Source organism: Pinus tabuliformis, chromosome Q (assembly GCF_031772625.1).
Source record: "Pinus tabuliformis cultivar Carrire ecotype Pingquan chromosome Q, CPIR1, whole genome shotgun sequence".
Classification (NCBI taxonomy): Eukaryota; Viridiplantae; Streptophyta; class Pinopsida; order Pinales; family Pinaceae; genus Pinus; species Pinus tabuliformis.
This window is the reverse complement of record NC_142296.1, coordinates 222185769-222204793: the sequence shown is the minus strand read 5'-3', so window position 1 is coordinate 222204793 and position 19025 is coordinate 222185769. Positions and strand designations below refer to the sequence as shown.

Genomic DNA, 19025 nt, shown 5'->3' with positions numbered 1-19025 from the left:
CATTCTCAAATTTATATTAACATCGTTTAAGTGGAGGGTATTTGAGCTTTCATAATGTTTATGTATTTTATTTTTGGAATGGTTTTGGGTTATTTTATAAGCTTATTGTTTTTTATTTTTTTATTTAAGAGAATTTAACTTCTAAAAAAATATTTTTAAAATGTTGTTGTTTTTTTTTTTATAATTTTATATTATAATATTTTATATTTAATTTTTAATAAAAAATTGATTTTAATTTAGAATTATCTTTATTTTATGAATATTAATTCAGATGAAGTTTTATAGAAAAGAAATTTACATATATGTAAAGATTAATTTTTGAATATAAGATAGGTTAATGTTAAAAATATGTTCATATTATTTTTTAATTTATTAAATCTACATGAAGATAAGAAGATTGGACAATCTCAACCCACATTAATATTGCTGTGATAAACACAATGGCCGAGTTGAATATTTGGTATCATAGTTTGACAAATAAATCAACCCTCCATCAAGACCATGGTCCTTCTTCTAGAATCTTTGGACATGATCTTTAGGGTTATAGGAAGAAAAACAATACGAAAACCATTCCATCAAAGCATCATTGGATATTAGGTGGTCTAGGTCAATTTAATTCATTTAATAAGATTTTTCTTTTTAATTATTTTTCACAAAAACTGGAAAATTTGTATCATTAAAATGGTTGCAGTGAAATAAATAGCACTAATTTATTTATAATTGGTTGGCACGATTTTTAATTTATTTGCATTATTGACAAGAATTGGAAAATTTGTATTATTAAATTGGTTGTAACAAAATGGATAGCATTAAAAGTACATAATAGTGACTGGTTGATTCATATTGAAGTTTGTCTAGAGATTTCTTTGATACCCTTTTACAAAAATTTCAAAAAGTTTCTATTACTATAGATCCTAGAAAAGACTTTAAAATACTTGTTACTTTAAATATTAGACTAGAGGAAAGAGTGGTGGCTTGCTACTTTATCAATTCCATTATTATTGAACGTTAGCTCTTGTTCAATAATATCCACGCCCTTAATTATTTGTGCTATTGTGTTTTCATTCCCTTTGTTCCCTTGCAATGAACCCCACTAGTTAGATGCCATTGACAAAGCTTCTTAGATCATTGATTCCACCATATGCTTGAGAAGATTGCATTTTTTCTCCATTGATATCTAATATTTAATTTACCTACGAAATTGTGTTCATGATTTTTGTAAATTGTGACATGCCTTGCAGCTCAAATTCCCCGAGCTTTGAAATAATGGTGAAAACGTTGGTTCTATTTCCTTGATTATCTCCTAGTGAATCCTTAATAATTGTCTAAATTCTATGAGGTCATAGGATTTCATTATGATTGAGGAGAGTGGTAACAAACCACCCCCTAAAATAAATCTAGAAGCTACAAAGAAATCCAAATCCTCAAAATACAATACTTTTGGTAGCAACAAATATTCCCATATAAGTAAACAAGAACACAAAGTTTATACTTTTTTCCAGAGATAAAGACTCTTTCCTAAAGACAAAGTCAAATGATACCAATTATGGGGTGGGGAATTATTGATATTCATTGGTAACTAGGATGTGGTAGGTAACTTTATTATTATAGATATTAAATAGATATGCAAGGATAAATAATTTAGACTGAACCAATAAAGATGCACTATCTTTAAAATTCTTTCTTTCTCATTCACACACACATAACACCAACTTGGCCAATGTGTGTCTGAATGAATAATCAACTTTCTCCATTAGGTTGTGACTCAGTGGTTTGGATGGGGACTAAACTAATTTTATAACAAATAAATCATTTTTCTAATTATGAATTTAATAAAAATTTATTAGAGGTTTCATTGCTTTTTGTGTTTGGTGGAATGATACTCTTTAGGGTTTTGCTTCAAAATTAGATAAATGTCTTGGATTGATGAGAATTCTCATGAGAACTTTCACTTCCCATATTGTGAAATTTTGACAACCAGATAAAAAAATGCTACAAGATTAGATGGTTTCATTCACAAAAGGCATTGCTATTAAAGATCCAAGTTAGCATTGTCACTAAAAGCCCAAATTGAAATCCCAATAAATATCAAGACTTGAAAAGTTAAAGAATACACTAACCATACAACAAATAGACTCTAATTTTGACAATAATTTTGTATTGATTCTCATAATTTTTTTAATATAATCAAAATTCAACTACAATTCAAATTTCATGTATAGGAAAACTTATTTTTAAGAATTGTTCCCACTCTTAAATGACTCAAACACTAAAAAAATTATTCAAAATTTTATATCAATTCAATTTTAATATTTTAAATTGTGAAAATTTCATTAAAAAATTCAATAATTTTAATTATAAATCAAATTTATTAAATATATACCACATAAACATTAAATTATAAACCAATTTTAACAATTTTGTAACATTAAATTATAAACCAATTTTAACAATTTTATAACAGATGCATGAAACAAATATCTTCACCCTCTGGGCAAGATAATTATCCCCTCCCTAAATTAAATAAACAAAAATAACAATAAACTCAACTTAATAATTTTATAATTTTAATTATAAGTCAAATTGATTAAAAATATACAACATAAACATAAAATTATAAACCAACTATAACATAAACATACAATTATAAACCAACTATAACAATTATATAACAGATGCATGAAACAAAGATCTTCACCCTCTAAACAGGATAATTATCCCCTCCTAAATTAAACAAACAAAAATAAAAATAACAATAAACTCTATTAAAAATAGGATGATGATTTATTCCTATTGAAACATTAACGGAACATATTATAAACCAAATTAAATTATAAATCTGGTTTATATATACATAATACGATAATAATATGAGAATTTAAGTATATCAGGTTTTCAAGACGCATCTCTAAAATTATAGATAACAATAAATCTTCCTGGTGCATCGGAAATTGGGTGGCAATATTGAAAGCTGACCTGTAACTTTCAGCAATATTCCATAGAAATCTGTAAATCTAGTCACCTCATCGTCATCGATTCCCACCTTACCAATCATGCGGAGCTATTGAATTTTTTTTTTTTATGTCTAAAATATTCAAGCCCATGATTGAATTTTTTTTATGTCTAAAATATTCAAGCTCTAGCTCTAGATACATCAGAGGATTTTATACCGGGGACACTGGCCCTCCTCCACATAGACCACATCCACATTTCGATTTTGGGTTGGAAGCGGATTGAATTTTGCCATGGCGATCTTCTTACCATCCAAGGCTTCTAAGTTGTGTCTGAATCTGCTTCGCCGAGATTGTTTGTTACAGAGGGCGCCCTGTAGTCTGGTTGGCTCTGTATATGGTAATAATGATTCTAGCTTTTGGGGTTCATCTGGTTTCCACTGTCGAGAGTTTGGACATTACAAGCAAAATCCCTTGCAGGAATGTGGCTTAGAACATGGCTGGAGGCTTTTAAGCCATCGTGGGCTGACCACTGAAAAGGGTTTTGATGAGTATTCTGACGAACAGTTGGAGGATGATGCTGAAAGCCGGGTTTGTTTCTTAACAAAAACAATAATGGAAGTTATGTCTTATGCATATTAGGAAGTGAAGTCAGGAATCAGTATACAGTTGCTATATAGTATCAAAATCTAGCGTTCTTAGATTTTGTCAGTGGGATCTGTATCAGCACAAAACAATAGAGTAGCTATATCATTGCTATTGCAAGGTTCTTGGATGAATTTGGTTTTGTTTGTTTATGTTTCTGGTTTAGCGCCCTTCGAGACCTACGCGGTCTCTAAGACCTCTTCTGAGAATAAAAATGGGAAAATTGGAATTGAGCTTAATTATAAGATACCAGAAATTTTATCTAGAATGTTGTCTTTTTAAAACCCATTTCTTAGGTTGAACACCTCAGCTATGGAACTTTCAGGTCCATTTTGTTTCTGCGGGTAAGGCTATTTTGGAGAGAATTATCATTCAAAATGATTTGTATTTCTCAATGGGCTGCTTGCTTAGTGTTGGTGGAAGCAGCCCCACAAAGGTTCAAGCCTGTCCAATGACAGGTTCCTTTTTGTGCCCTGCTACTGCGATTCAAGTCTCTCCAATGACAGGTTCCTTTTTGTTCCCTGCTACGGCGATTCAAGTCTCTCCAGTGACAGGTTCCTTTTTGTTCTCTGCTACTGCCCCATGAAAGTTCAAGTCTCTCCCATGACAAAGTTCTTTCAAGTCTCTCCAGTGACAGGTTCCTTTTTGTTCTCTGCTACTGCCCCATGAAAGTTCAAGTCTCTCCCATGACAAAGTTCTTTTTTGTGCTTGTGCTTGTCTATGCCTTAATGAATGGGTTTGGTGCACCACTAAGGTTCAAGTCTCTGCAATGACGGGTTCCTTTTTGTGCTAGTGGTTCAAGTCATTGCAGGTTCCTATTTGTGCTGGTGCTTGTGCATGCCTTAGTCGATGGGTTTGGTGCAGGTCCTACGAAACTTTGATGGAATAGATAATTCCTATTCTATGTCTCAGATCTAGTGGAAGTTTTAGGTTTCTCTAGTGCAAGTGTTAGGTTGTTCTAATGTCCAGTATGATGTGTAAGGATGTTCGTCCATTATTGAAGTTGAGAAATTTTACTATGTCAGCCAAAATAAAAATTAAAACGAAATTGGATCTTTCTCGACTCATCTTAGATCCGTGTTTAAAATAGATCTAACGGCCGATATGATGTGGAAGGATGTTCGTCCATTATCAAAGTTGAAATTTTACTATGTCAACCAAAATAAAAATTAAAACAAAATTAGATCTTTCTAGACTCATGTTAGATCCGTGTTTAAAATATAGATCTATGCTGGTAGGTAATGATATGCTTTTAAGTCGTGATACATCTCACATCTGAGATATGCTGCTCATCATTGAACAAAAGTATTTTATAAAAAAATTTTCTTCTGTAGTCATCTCCAATGGGTTCCTTGGCCGCAGAGCCTAGGAGGAGGTGTTTTCTGTTTGAGATGACTTGAGGTATACAATTTTTACAGGTTCGTTCTTCTCCATGGGTTTTAGGAGACAATTTCCAAATAGGGTCATGATTTCAACAGCCATGAAGTCTTTTCATTAGGATAAATGACACAGCCCCTATAACAGAGTTTAATGCAAAGCCCTAGAAGTGGACAGCCAAATTTTCTGTTAAGGAGCTTTTAAGAATCATAAGCACTAGCAAATTATATTTCCCCCATTTAGCTGTGAAAGTATTCATTTAAATTTTATTTGTATTCTTTATTGTCCTTCTTGTTATTGAGTTGTGTCCATTTGGAGGCTTGTAGAGAGTTTGGACTGAATTAGTTTCATTGCTTATCAATGATAATCAATTGATCAAATTTCTGGCAAGTCCTTGTTATTGAGTTGTGTCCATTTGGAGGTTTGTCGAGAGTTTGGACTGAATTAGTTTCATTGCTTATCAATGACCATCAGTTGATCAAAATTCTGGCCACTAGTGGTGATACTCGTCAAAATTGGACTGGTTATAACCAATTTAGTGAAACTTACCCTCTATCTGGTTTGAGAGGTTAAGTTCGCGGTGATTCCCTTTCCAGGCATTTCAAGAGCTATTGAGATATTCCAAATTGCATATAGGGGTAACCTTTAAAATACAGGTCTGCATATATTTGACATCTGAAACCTGAATCTGTGTCAAGATTATTTAATTTTCATTTATAGACTACCATTTATAATTTGAGATCTTCATGATGGCTGTTGAATCTCATTCAAATTGAAGCTTTGTTGTACATGACCTTATTTAGAATCAGCGCTTCTGTTATCTATTGCAATGTGAGCCTGAGCATATTTTCGTTTGAAAGTAGTTCGGTAAAAAAGCTCTTCCCTGTGATGCCCCTGCTGCAGTTTGACTGAGACTTCAAAAATGCATTTCGAAAGCTCAATATACAACCAGTTTATTCAAAATTAGTTATTAATTCAACATAGTTAAGACCTGCTTGAAAACTACGAAGAATCAAAGCCATGTAGAGTAGAGATTGTTATTGTGAACTGCAGATTTAAATGCTAGAAAATGAATGATTACTCTTACAATTCTGATTTTAAGTTCTATTTTTGAATTGACAGTTTCTGGATGTTCCAGGCGGGAAAGTTGAGCTCACTTATCAAATGAACTTCATATCCGAGTCTTCGAATAAACGTGTACCGTGCTACAGGGTTCTGAATGAGGTTGGGTGTCAGATTTCCACTGATGGCTTCAGTCAGGTGATCTATGTACTTATAAATATTTGATGAGTTCCATTGCTGTGACGTGGACTTCTCTGATGTATATTTAATCACGAGTTTATCTGTGACATCAATATCCATAATTTTGATGTCTGACAGATTAGCAAAGACTTGGCATTGAAAATGTATGAGAGTATGGTAATTCTTCAAGTTATGGACACCATATTTTATGAAGCACAAAGGCAAGGCAGAATTTCTTTCTATCTGACGTGTAATGGAGAAGAGGCCATCAATATTTCATCAGCAGCAGCTTTGACTATTGATGATGTGGTCTTTGCCCAGGTATATAGTTTGATCAAGATGTGTTAGTTTAGAAATTGAAAATAAAAGTGTTTTCGAAAAATTATCTTAATCGGCTTGTTCAGTGCTAAAGACCTTGGCTGAGAATGGAATTTTAACTTGTATGGCTGTTCTGAAGCAACAGCTAGTCTCCCAAATTCATATACACCATGGTTTTGCAACCTTTCCATATAGATAATACCACTTTTAAAAGCATCCCAGCATCCCACCAGGGTTATGAATTGTTTCATTAATAAGCACCTCAGATCTATATTATTATTCTAGAAGCCTTTATAGATGGTTGAATGTACTGCCAAAATACTTAAGCACTACAGTAAGCTTAACCGAAAGGGCTTATGTTTTTAATGTGTGCAGTATCGAGAACCAGGGGTCCTTATTTGGCGTGGTTTCACAATGCAAGAATTTGCAAACCAGTGCTTTGGGAACTGTGCTGATTATGGCAAGGGGCGCCAGATGCCTATCCATTATGGATTTAATGCATTGAATTACTTCACAATATCATCCCCTATAGCGTAAGGGTCTGCTTCACTTGAATGGTAGTTATCTTTATGAATTTAGCTATCAGGTATATTATGTATTAGTTTTATTTTGTAAACAATCTTTTGGGCTGATTGGGAGTTCTTACTGCATTTCACGTATCATGTGTATTTTCCAGGACACAACTTCCTCATTCAGTAGGTGCAGCATATTCCCTAAAAATGGACAAGAAGCAAGCTTGTACAGTAACTTTTTTTGGTGATGGTGGCACGAGTGAGGTCAGTCTCCGCTCTCAACCATCACATTTTTTACTGATCCAGTTATCCTTCCAAAGAAAGATGTTATCTTAATCTGTGCTCCTAATGTCAGTTCAAATCTCAATTGCTTTTAATCTGTGCTCCTAATGTCAGTTCAAAATCTCTATTGCTTTTAACTGATGCATTTCTCCTTTTTGCCTCAGGGAGATTGTCATGCTGCCTTAAACTTTGCAGCAGTTCTAGAAGTTCCAGTTGTATTTATTTGCCGAAACAATGGATGGGCAATCAGTACCCCATCTTCAGAACAGTTCAAAAGTACTCTCCATATTTAATAAGTTTGTATGCCTATTTGTTACTAAAAATGACTCTCTTCTGGAAGGGCACTCTAATTTGATTGTCTATTTGTTCCCTATTTTTTGGCAAATTCCAGGTGATGGTGTAGTTGTTAGAGGGCAAGGTTATGGGATAAGAAGCATTCGTGTAGACGGGAACGATGCACTTGCTATGTACTTTGCAGTTAGCAAGGCACGACAGATGGCCATTGATGAGTCTAGACCAATCTTGATAGAGGTATACTTTCAGTGGTTTTCACATAGTTCAGATTCCCTTATTTCTTTAAGAAAACCTTACAGGAAACCAAATGGATGCTTCCCCACATTAGTGAATGATATCCTTAATAAAACTGTTAGTGTAAACTAATACATCTAACCCAGTGGGATTCAAATTAGGGACAAAATGCTCAACAATAATCATGACAACCCATTCAGTTAACTCCTTACACTTCACATGTTATTTTATTGTATTCACTTTGTTAAAGTCCAATCATTTCTTGAATCCTAATACTTTGTTGGGACAAATAGTAACAGAAGAGTTGTGATCTTTTATGGATTTTAATTTATTGTTCTAATGTTTCATCTTCACTTTCGGTACATGAACAACATATTTGTCCAAACGAATCTGGATTTGTATTTATGTTTTTTCTTGGATGTTGACAAATCACTAATACTTGGCTGTTTGTAAGGGGATCTAGCAATGCTTGTAATGTATATCTTTATATAGTACACTTATGATGAAGATGAAGATGGTCCATTCTGATTATTATATTGGCAGGCACTTACATACCGAGTAGGTCACCATTCAACATCAGATGACTCAACGAAATATCGAAGAATAGATGAAATTGAACATTGGAGGCTGAAGCATGACCCTGTGTCAAGGTTTAGAAATTGGCTGACTCAAAATAACTGGTGGACTGAGAAGGCTGAATCGAACCTTCGGACTGAAATACGAAACGAGGTATACTTGAAATCCAAAGCCTCGTTTTGCACAGAAAAGTGTTTTATGGTATTCACTATCACAGCTTTGATTTAGATTATGTCATTGTAAACAACTTTGAGCTGTTGATAATCCACATGAACCATGTTCGGGAAATTAACTTTCCTTTTGGTCTGTACAGGTTTTACAGGCAATACAAATTGCTGAACGCATGGGAAAACCAAGCATTGAAAATCTCTTCTCCGATGTCTATGATAGAGTACCTTCAAATCTTCAGGAACAGGAGAAACAACTTCGTGAAACAGTTTCCCTACATCCAGAATCCTACCCAAGTGATGTACCTTTGTAGGAAGAGAATGTAATTACTGTAACTTGATTCATTTTACAGTTTACAACATGATTCATGGATCGAGTCTATTAGGATTCAATGAATATCTGGGCATGTACTGATCTTTGGTCGAATAACTTCTAAGTAATTCAAATATGCTGACAGACTCGGTTCTGTATCCTGTAATCTGGGTTGGCAAGCCAAGCTATTGATCTGGCAGATGTATTATATATTTGAATCCAACTTTATAAAATGCTGAAAATATAAAACTCCAGAATTTCTGGAGAGTTCCTAGTCATCTTGTTTCAATCAAAGGCCATAGTGGAGAATGTGTTATTGTGCTTGGTTCTCAGTGAATAGATAAAACAGGCCTATCCATATAATTTAATCCATAATTGCATACTGTACTCTATGGTACATTATGATTGATGTATCATAACCACTGGCAGCGTCTACAAATGCACACTATTCGATGACAATGAAGGAAGAAAGTGTTCATATAATTTAATCCATAATTGCATACTGTACTCTATGGTACATTATGATTGATGTATCATAACCACTGGCAGCGTCTACAGATGCACACTATTCGATGACAATGAAGGAAGAAAGTATTCATATAATTTAATCCATAATTGCGTACTGTACTCTATGGTACATTATGATTGATGTATCATAACCACTGGCAGCGTCTACAGATGCACACTATTCGATTGATGTATCATTATTGATTAATGCCATTTGGAAGAGGAGCTGTTATAAAATATACCATCAGAGCCTGGACCTGAGATGGCCAAAGAATGATATAGATATGGCCAATTACAACGTTTGTAACTACTGTTGAGATCCTTTTTTATCCATATAATGTAGAACTTACTTTCATTAGAGCCTGGACCTGAGATGGCCAAAGAATGATATAGATATGGCCAATTACAACGTTTGTAACTGCTGTTGAGATCCTTTTTTATCCATATAATGTAGAATTTACTTTTGTTTGATATGAAACCATTTTCTGTAGGGTAAGCCTCTACAGTAATTGCTTACGTGAAAAGTTGTAAGATTATTTTATAATTACAAATATTATGGTTTGCACTTGTGTAAAGTGATACTTTTTATAAGTATGAATTGTGGAAGAAAGTGTAACTAGGTTCGGTCTTCATAAATGTAATTTTGATCTTTGTACTTGTAAAAGAAAAGAATTATTATTTTTATAAATTTTATAAATGAGTTTCTTGTTCATTGCATAGGTCAAATACATGTTTGAGTGCTTCTAGGAAAGTCAAAGAGTCAATGTAATTATCAAAGACTCATGTGGGCATGTTACACTGTAAATCTATGTATTAGAGTCAAAGAAATATGTCAAAAGAGATTCTCCAAAGCAAAGACAAGCCTCCTCTTCAAGTCGGCTCAAAAAAGATTTTTTGGTGCACTTAAGGATATGTCGGCCTCACTAGTTCAAGTCGGCCCAAATAGGAGGGACAAACTCCTATATATAGGGCAGTTCGACCTCACCAATAGACCATCAAGCTATCTTTGAAATCAGCGAGGAAGAAAGTCAAGAAGGAGGTGCAAAGAAGAGCAAAAGGTTGCTTCTAGGCCAGTGAAGAAGAGAAGAAAGAAATCCAAATTTTTGGGACTGTTTTAGGGCTCTTTTCTGTCACACATGTGAAGGAGAAAGGGCTCATTTTGCTGCCACATCAGATCTGCAATTGCAGTCATAAGAAGTAGCTCGGTTGGGCTAGAAGAGATCACCAATCAAAGTCTCCTCATCAAGCGAAGAAGGGGACACCTAAAGCGAAGGAAAGAAGCAAGTAAAAAGGTCAATTCCAAGCCCTAGATCAGCCACACGTGCGAAGAAATCAGATCTGCAGTAGGGTTAAGAGGATCAACCTCTAACTCAGAAATATACCGGAAGAAGAGCCTCATTCTCTAGTCTAAGTATCAAGGAGAAGGAAGATTGCCAAGCGAGGTAGAGAAGGAAAGGAAGGCACCAAAGAAGAGGTCTCTAAGGAGACCTAGGGTTTCGGCAGATGCCGGAAAAAGAGCGAAGGAAAGTGCCATCACTTGTCGGAAAAAGAGCGAAGGAAAGTGCCATCAGTTGTCGGAAAAAGAGCGAAGGAAAGTGCCATTAGTTGCTGGAAGAAGTGCAAAGGAAGAGATCTAGGTGCATTGCAGAAGGAGGCTTTGATTGAAGAACATAAGGGAAGGTACAAAAGAGACACTATGTCTTGTGCTTGGAGGATCTACTTGTCAAGGGTCTAGGGTTTGACATTTGTCAATTGAAGCTTCAATAAGAGAAATTTGCAAAAGGGTTTTCCTCTCTAGGGGAGATAGGTTTTGCCCAAGTTGAGAGCCAACATCTTGTGTTCTTGTCTCTTTTGTTTGGTCAATGTTTGATGAAGTAAAAGAACTAGTGTTGATAATATCGATATCGGCAAAATATCGGCGAGGGTCCATCAAACATTTTATCGGCAATATCGGCAAAAATATCGACAAGCATAAAAAATGCATAATATATTCATTTTTTTTTTTTTTTCAGATTTTTAAACATATAAAGCAGTAACAACATGAACTAAACACATTGGCACATAAATATGAAGAAAACACTATTATATATGATGTCAAATAGAAATGATACATCAAACTTCAAAGGTGATACCAAATCCTGTTGATCCTTGATAATTGTCCAATCAAGGACTCAAACAAAATAACATCACATATATAAAAGTATCTCATCATCATGAGTTATAAACTTATATGTAGCAAAACAAATAAAACTAGCAGCTATCTATCTGAAACCAGTGCCCTCTTGCTAGCAGCTATCTTTTTGTCTTGTTCAACAATTGCTTCAAGAGCTTTTTGTATAACCTCCGCACTAGAAACCATACAAGGTATTACATTTGCATCATGTGCAAGGAGTCTAGCCAGATGGTATTTCAATTTCGTAACCCCTCCTGACATCTTGGTTCCACACAATTTGCATGATATATATGCTCGATTTGCCCCACCAACAGGCTCCCCATAATCCCAAAATGGGTCCAAGGCTTTTGGCATATTTGACATTTGTAGTGAACTAATTCAAACCTAGGGCACAAAAAAAACAAAATATTGGCATTAAACCCCCCAACACAAAAAATAATAAGTAATAACCACCTCATTTAAAAAAATTACTACATTATTTGCACTTTGCAATGTGAATGAAAAATGGCAATAAGAGGGTGCATAAGAAAGTTGAAAAAAAAAATGAAGCTTGCTGTCCAAATATGGAGAAAACCCTTTCATTGGCTCATGGACATGAAAATCATAGCAAATGAAAATAAAACAAAGAAACAAAATGTTGGTAGGCAAAGAGGCGAGCAAGCATAACCCTAAATTTATGAAAAAATCATTAACATAGGGGTTTTTAAGAACATACATGTTAATGGAAGAAATGAAGTTTGTCTCGCTGTTCTTCAATCTTTGATCCACAAAAAATTTTTAGTTGGTGGTGATAATCGTTGTTTGATCCTCAAGCCCTCCTTGACAACCACCACAAAACTCTTCCCCTTCCTTCTCCAACACTCGGAAATAGAAATGAAGAAAAAAAAGACAAAGTTATCTTTTTCTAGTCGTGGCCTAGCTTGCCCGACGATATTTTCTATCGTCACGCGATATTTTGCCAACATATCAGCGATATCTCGGAAATATCGCAATATTTTCGAGAGCCAAAATATTGCAATATTTTCTTGGCGATATTTCAGCTCGCTGAAAATATCGTAATATTTTCAATTATCAGCGAGATATCATCACTGAAAAAAACACACTCTAATAATAATAAGAGAAAATTGTACTAATAAGAAAAAGTAAAAAATACCTCACAAATAATTATCATCATCAAAAAAATCTTATCCTACTTAAATCCCCTAAATTCTACCCCTCTCCAACATGAAAGAGATGTGTAATTGTGCTATACACAAATGGTTGAATGGTTGAATGCTAAGATAGATACTTTCTGCAATCCAATTTGAAACACTTAAAAAAAATACAACAACAAAATTTTTATAATGTTCAAATAAAAAAAAATTTATCCGAAACATTAATATATCTTGATGTGAGGAAGATCCTAAGTTATGACAACTTCATATTTGTGAAAACAAATATACATGAACCATTGAACAACATCTATAAAATATCCATCTCATATCATTATAAAGTGAAACAGGGTAACGGAGTGAACTAGTGAAATATAAAGGAGGAGGACTTTCTTTATGAAGAACGGATGGGGTGACACTACAACTAAGGAGCACTTAGCAGTTGGCATTTATAAGATTTATCGATATATTTGTATCATGAAACTTAGTTACTAAGTAATTGTTTGATGACCTGTAGTTGACTAAGGAATGTATTGTTACCTTGTTTGTTGTGAATCACCTTTATCTATTTATTATAATGTGAGATTTTATTTTACTTAAATACTCTACTATGTAATGTAATGTGTATAGTGAGTAATTTCATTATTAGAATTGCATCACACTAGTTTTATGAGTAGATTTTCTTGTAAGTTAATAAATATTTTAGAGTTTGGTTAATGATTAAAAGCATGTTTTTTTCAAAGAGTTGAGAGTTTCAAATTTAAAGTGGGGTAAAGTTTGTATATATTTTTAATGTTTTACGTATTAATTGGGTCTTTTGTCATATAAATAAAGGGGTTTTATACACACTAATTTGGTATCTAGTTTGGTTGTGACTTTAATATTAGATCATTATTATTATTATTATTATTATAACTATCTCACATTACTTTTTACAAATATAAAGGTCTCATATATATCAATTCGCTGTAGAACATATTGGTCCCTTGTCCCACAAATAAAGGGGTCTCATATACACCAATTTGGTGTAGAACATATTGGTCCCTTGTCTTACAAACAAAGGGGTCTCATATGCACCAAGTTGGTGTCTATCTTGGTTGTGACCTAAAAATTACATTATTATTACTATTTTTATCGCTTTTCTAACTATTGTATCATAGTAGTTTAAACGCTTGGGAGCATGGTTTGTTGTCCCATCCTCTTGGGTTCAATTCCAAGGGACATGTTTGACCCCTTGTGATAAGGCTCACAGAGTAGGCTCCCCCACTTGTGATAAGTTTCAAGGAGTAAGATCCCCCATCACATGGAGTTTCAGCGCTTGCTATGATTTGTACACAGTCATAGACATTCCATTAGACAGTTCGTCACAACAAAACTGATAAATTTATACTTGAAAATCCAAAATCTATGCTTTGAGGGGTTATTTCTCTTTATATTTCTTGACCTGTAAATTATTGTTTAATGTGTATGCATGGAAATTATGAATATGTAGAAAATGGAGAACAATGGAATTAAAGCTCACAAACCAAAATTAATACGAAATATATCTTGGGAAACCCTTTTAGGAGAAAATACAACTAGAAGATGAGGTCACTCTGCTCTCTTTCTAAGAATATAAAATGGTTGCAAGTACAAAGAAGTAAGGTCTATGGCCTATGGGCTGCTATATTGCATAAATATTCTTTGTGTGATCTCACCCTATTTCTCTCTATTACTCTGCTCATTTATGGAACAAAATTCCCTTGAAAAAATGGAACCCCTTTTCCTCGTAGTGGCCCAATTATAACATAACCCGATAGTCTACTAGTGGTTAGGCCCTTGAATCCTTCAAATCTTAACTAGAGTTACAATTTGGACTCTTCTAGAGTCTTCTTCATCATGATCATGTGGCTAGCCTATTTTCCATGAATAATGGGGGTTGCCATGACATCCTCTTGAATTATGGTGGCAAAAAATGGAAGGTCAACTTTCGAGTGGCATAATTTTTGCATATGAACATTGATTGAGGTGATTCTTGTGCCATTGGAAAGGTCTTTCTATACAAAACAGAAAAAAGAGAAGTGTTATTCTAGCAACAAAACTTTACCCTAAAATCCACCCTCCGCCCCCCCCCCCCCCCCCTCCAAAAAAAAAAGACGACGTTCCTAGAAGGTTTCAGACCCCAATTTTCCAAACTAGGTCCTGCTAGTAAAACTGGTCATATGAGTTAATTCCTTCACTTTTTCATCTCTGTAAGTATCAATATGGATAACAAACAATATAATGATCCAATGCAAATCACAACTCCCCATTTTGGGACACTTTTGATCCCCAAAAGCTTATAATGAATGAGGTGAGGAAAATTTTCTTCCATCTTCTCTCGGGTGTACCATTTATCTTTCCCTAGAAGTTGTCCTTTCAACCTAATTTGTCAAAGGTCATGCTACCCTTTTCTTCTCGTTTTGGACCTCTTCTACAAAATTTCACCCTTTGTCAATTTTGCTTGAGCGTTTGCTGCCAAATCCTCTACAGAAGGTAGGACCTATTCATTTTCCTAATCTAGCATGGAAGGCTCATAGATTTTAGATTATCTACATTCACCACTGAGTAAATGTGCATGTATGGGGGTATACCGAGTCTATAAGAATTATCTCCCACCATTTCCAGTATCTCAAAGGTACCATAACACAAAGCCTTGATTTTCTCATCGAGACTCGGTAGCCACTCCTTGTTCAGTTGAAACCATACTATGTCTCCCACCTTGAAGGACTTCTCTGTTTTGTGTTGATCATGCATGGCCTTAAATTTTTCTTGTGACTTGCAATGTCTCCTGTACTTGTATATGGATATGCTTGATCTTCTTAACAAAATTTTCAATCCTCAAGCAATCTCCTGTAAAATCCTCCCTCACTCCTTGTTTCCCATATGCAATATCCAAAGGTGAAGGTGGTAAATATCCAAAACAAGTTTCAAATGGGGACTTACTCAGTGTAAGTGTGGACTGATCTATTATAAGAGTAATGTAAATATACCATATTTTCATCCCAAGTCTTCCAATGTTTCTAATTGTAACCCCTAGAAATTTTCACCAAAGTCCTATTGACTACTTTTATTTTCCCATCTGTCTATGGATGGAATGTTGTAGACCTATTTAAATTCGTGTCATTCTTCCACAATATAGTCTCAAATGTGCCAAGAAACCTTGTGTTGTTGTCTAAAAGGATGCTCCTTGGTATCCCAAAGTGCACCTAGACTTGTCCAAATAACAAATTTGTAGTTTCTTGTCTGCTGACGATATTTTTTATAGAGCATCAGAACTCACATCTTGGTGAACTTGTCAACTACCATGAACATGTAGTCATGTCCCTTCTGGGTTGTTAGTAGACCTCCCATAAATTCCATGGAAATGCTTTCCCAATGACGAGTGGCTACAAGTAAGGGATGATATAGACCTGATTCATGTCACTAGGCTTGATGTAACAACAAAGTATGCATCCTCTTATGAACCTAGCTACATGTTCTTGCATGTTTGGCCAATACACATACCTCTGCAAGTTGGCCACTATCTTCCCTACACCAAGGTTCCCTACAACCTTGGAGGTGTGAGCCTCTTAAATTCGCTGCAGTTGCTCACCTTTATGAACACATAACTTATCCATCTTGTAGAGTAACCTGTCCTGGATATGGTAGTCAATGGTGCTATCACCATTGTGCACATGACTATGGCTTTGCAACTATTGAAACACCTCCTTGAAGTCCTCATTCTCTAAATATGCCTCTTTGTATGCATCATGCGTGAATGGCTCCATGTACCACAAAGTACCCAAAGTTGTGATCTTTGATGTGGGTGGCCTTGAAAGCATGCTGACCAATTTGTTTGTTCTACCCTTCTTATACTTGATCACTAAATGAAACTGCTGTAAAAACTGATCCATTTGTAATGTCTAGTTTTCTATAGCTTACTCTAGGTATGCAAGTATTGTAGTGGCTAGTGATCTGTGTGGAACACTGTCTCCTTTCCCATAAAATAATGTTTCCACTTCACATCTTCCACTAGGGAAATAGATCTCCTTGTCATGGTAGGGTAGTTAAGAATTGCCCCATGAAATACTTCAAAATGGTAGCATACAGGCCACGAAGACTCCCATAACATACCCACTCACATTTGTCTCCACTTAGAAGGGGTGCTGCAATTTTGGTAATGCCAGAACTTGTCCTTTTTCTCCTCAAAGGCCCTCTACCGAATCCTTTCCCACTGGAAATTCTTGCCACTTGTTATGGCATGGAGTGGTGCTACTACTACTAAAAATGAGGCTATGAATTTCCTTGGGTATTGTGTTTCCTAAAAAAAATCTCCTGACCTTAGAAACATTAGTAGGAACTGGTCATTTCATATGACCCCCATCTTTGCAGGATTTATCTCATGCTCTCCTCCACTTATCACATACTAAAAATACACCAAAATTATTGTGCAAAGTCACACTTCTTGAGGTTTGCTAGCAACTAGTGCTTCTTTAATGTCTTCAACACCTATGTCAAATGTCAGATTTACTCCTCCTAGTTAGCACTATATACCAATATATCATCCAAATAGACAATAACAAATGAATCTATAAATGGGAAGAATATATCATTCATTAACCTCATAAACATAGTTGGTGTATTACATAGGGTAAATGGAATGACTAACTGCTCATACAAACCTTACCTGGTTTTGAAGGCGGTTTTCCATGTATATTTTTCTTTGAATCGAACTTAGTGATATCCAAACTTTAAGTCCATCTTGGTAAAGTATTTCACTTATTGCCACTGATCCAAAAATCATCTATTTTGGGTGGTACGTGTTCTTGAGCATAGTATTTTTCAATGCCATGTAATCTATACATATTTTTCAAGTCCCATCCTTCTTTGGCACAATAATGATGGGTGGCCCACATGGTGATGCACTCTCTCAAATGACACCCTATTCCAGTAGCTAATGCAGTTATTCTTCACCTCACTTTTGTAACATACTACTTATACAACCTAATGTTTGGTGATGGGAAGTTCGTAAATAGTTGGATATCATTCTCCACTTCTCTCTTGCAAAATAACCCTTTAGGTTCCTGGAACACATCTTTGTATGCATGTAGTAGTGTTGCTAGATCCACTGGTCCTCTACATACTCTATAGGGTAAAATTGTGACTTTATGAGGGTTTTAAAGTCCTCCCATTTTGTCACTAGAGGATCTCTCTCCAACCTCAAGGTCTTCTTGTGGCTTTCCTACCAAGTCAAGGCATGGCCATCTGATTTCAACTATACAAATGAAATCTTTTGTTATTCCTCTATACGATGAAAACTAAAATAAAGTTCTAATTGATGCAACCAGTGATTTAGCTTTAGAGCATTGATCTCACCTTTATATGGCTTGATATTGACCTTTGCTTCCATTTTGAACGGGCATTATGTATGGTTAACGACACTCGATCTCGGTTGATATTTTTTCGGTTCTTTCTTCTGCTCCTTTATTTCTTCCCGATATCCTGATCTCCCCTTTGATTGGACCTCTGCATTAGAACCCCATCTTCTCTAGATTGTTGGAATTGTAACTAGATTTGGTCTTCATAATTGTCATTGTACTTGTGTCAATATCTATTTTATGTAAAATTAAAAAGAAAAAAAAAGTATTATTATTATTTTTATTATCAAGCATGTTATTCATGTTTTATTTAGGTTGTGACCCTATGAAAACAAGAAAAAAATTATTTTTTGTAAGTGTCATTTGTCCCTTCAAGTTGCCAAGTCGACCCTCTAGGAAGACAAGTCAGCCTGCCCAAAAGCCATGTCTTTTCGCATGAGGAAACAACTATATATTGGCATTGTTCCTCCACCATTTGTAAAGAAAGTTCGGTCTTATTCTATTGAAGATAATTTGGCTCTGTATTAAGGAATCTAAAGCACCGTATTCTATCATATTAGATCAAGTTGTGGCACCTTCTATGAATGTGAGCTACATAAAGACACTAGGTTCTATGATAATGATAATGCATATTTTATGTGATGATGATGATGTGGCTCTCTATGACATATCTCTCTTTAATGATGCAAACTTTTGTGATGATATTGATGCAAGATTCAATAATAAGTCTCTCCTTGATGATACAAATATTCCGTGGAACATTATTGTGCTTATGCGAGTTATTGTAGCAACTTTCTCTGTGATAAAGTAAGTCTTCTATGAAACCTACTAATTTTTGATGTGGTAGGCTTATGTAGGCAGATTGGTTGAACATCTTGTTGATGAATCATGGTATAATTTGGAGG

General features: G+C 34.9%; 1 protein-coding gene across 2 annotated transcripts; it reads left to right on the top strand.

Moving 5' to 3' along the window:
- Positions 1–2980: 2980 nt before the first annotated feature.
- Positions 2981–9189, top strand: LOC149218995 (2-oxoisovalerate dehydrogenase subunit alpha 2, mitochondrial-like). 2 transcript variants are annotated; one of them, XM_089384210.1, is made up of 9 exons: positions 2981–3542; positions 6096–6233; positions 6354–6536; positions 6909–7066; positions 7210–7309; positions 7492–7603; positions 7719–7858; positions 8399–8584; positions 8745–9189. In XM_089384210.1, exons 1-9 carry the CDS (start codon positions 3246–3248, stop codon positions 8910–8912), a joined length of 1482 nt encoding a protein of 493 aa, XP_089240336.1. In that variant the 5' UTR covers positions 2981–3245; the 3' UTR covers positions 8913–9189. The 2 variants fall into 2 exon arrangements, with proteins under 2 accessions (XP_089240336.1, XP_089240337.1); XM_089384211.1 differs by having other exon boundaries at positions 3404–3542; positions 6112–6233.
- Positions 9190–19025: the final 9836 nt, after the last annotated feature.

What these genes read in the sequence shown, in the direction of transcription:
- LOC149218995 (XM_089384210.1), top strand. Translation starts at nt 3,246, where the DNA reads ATGGCGATCTTCTTACCATCCAAGGCTTCTAAGTTGTGTCTGAATCTG. An exon ending in CCACTGATGGCTTCAGTCAG is followed by an intron (nt 6,234 to 6,353) that starts GTGATCTATGTA and finishes GATGTCTGACAG; the next exon opens with ATTAGCAAAGACTTGGCATT. An exon ending in ACAATATCATCCCCTATAGC is followed by an intron (nt 7,067 to 7,209) that starts GTAAGGGTCTGC and finishes TGTATTTTCCAG; the next exon opens with GACACAACTTCCTCATTCAG.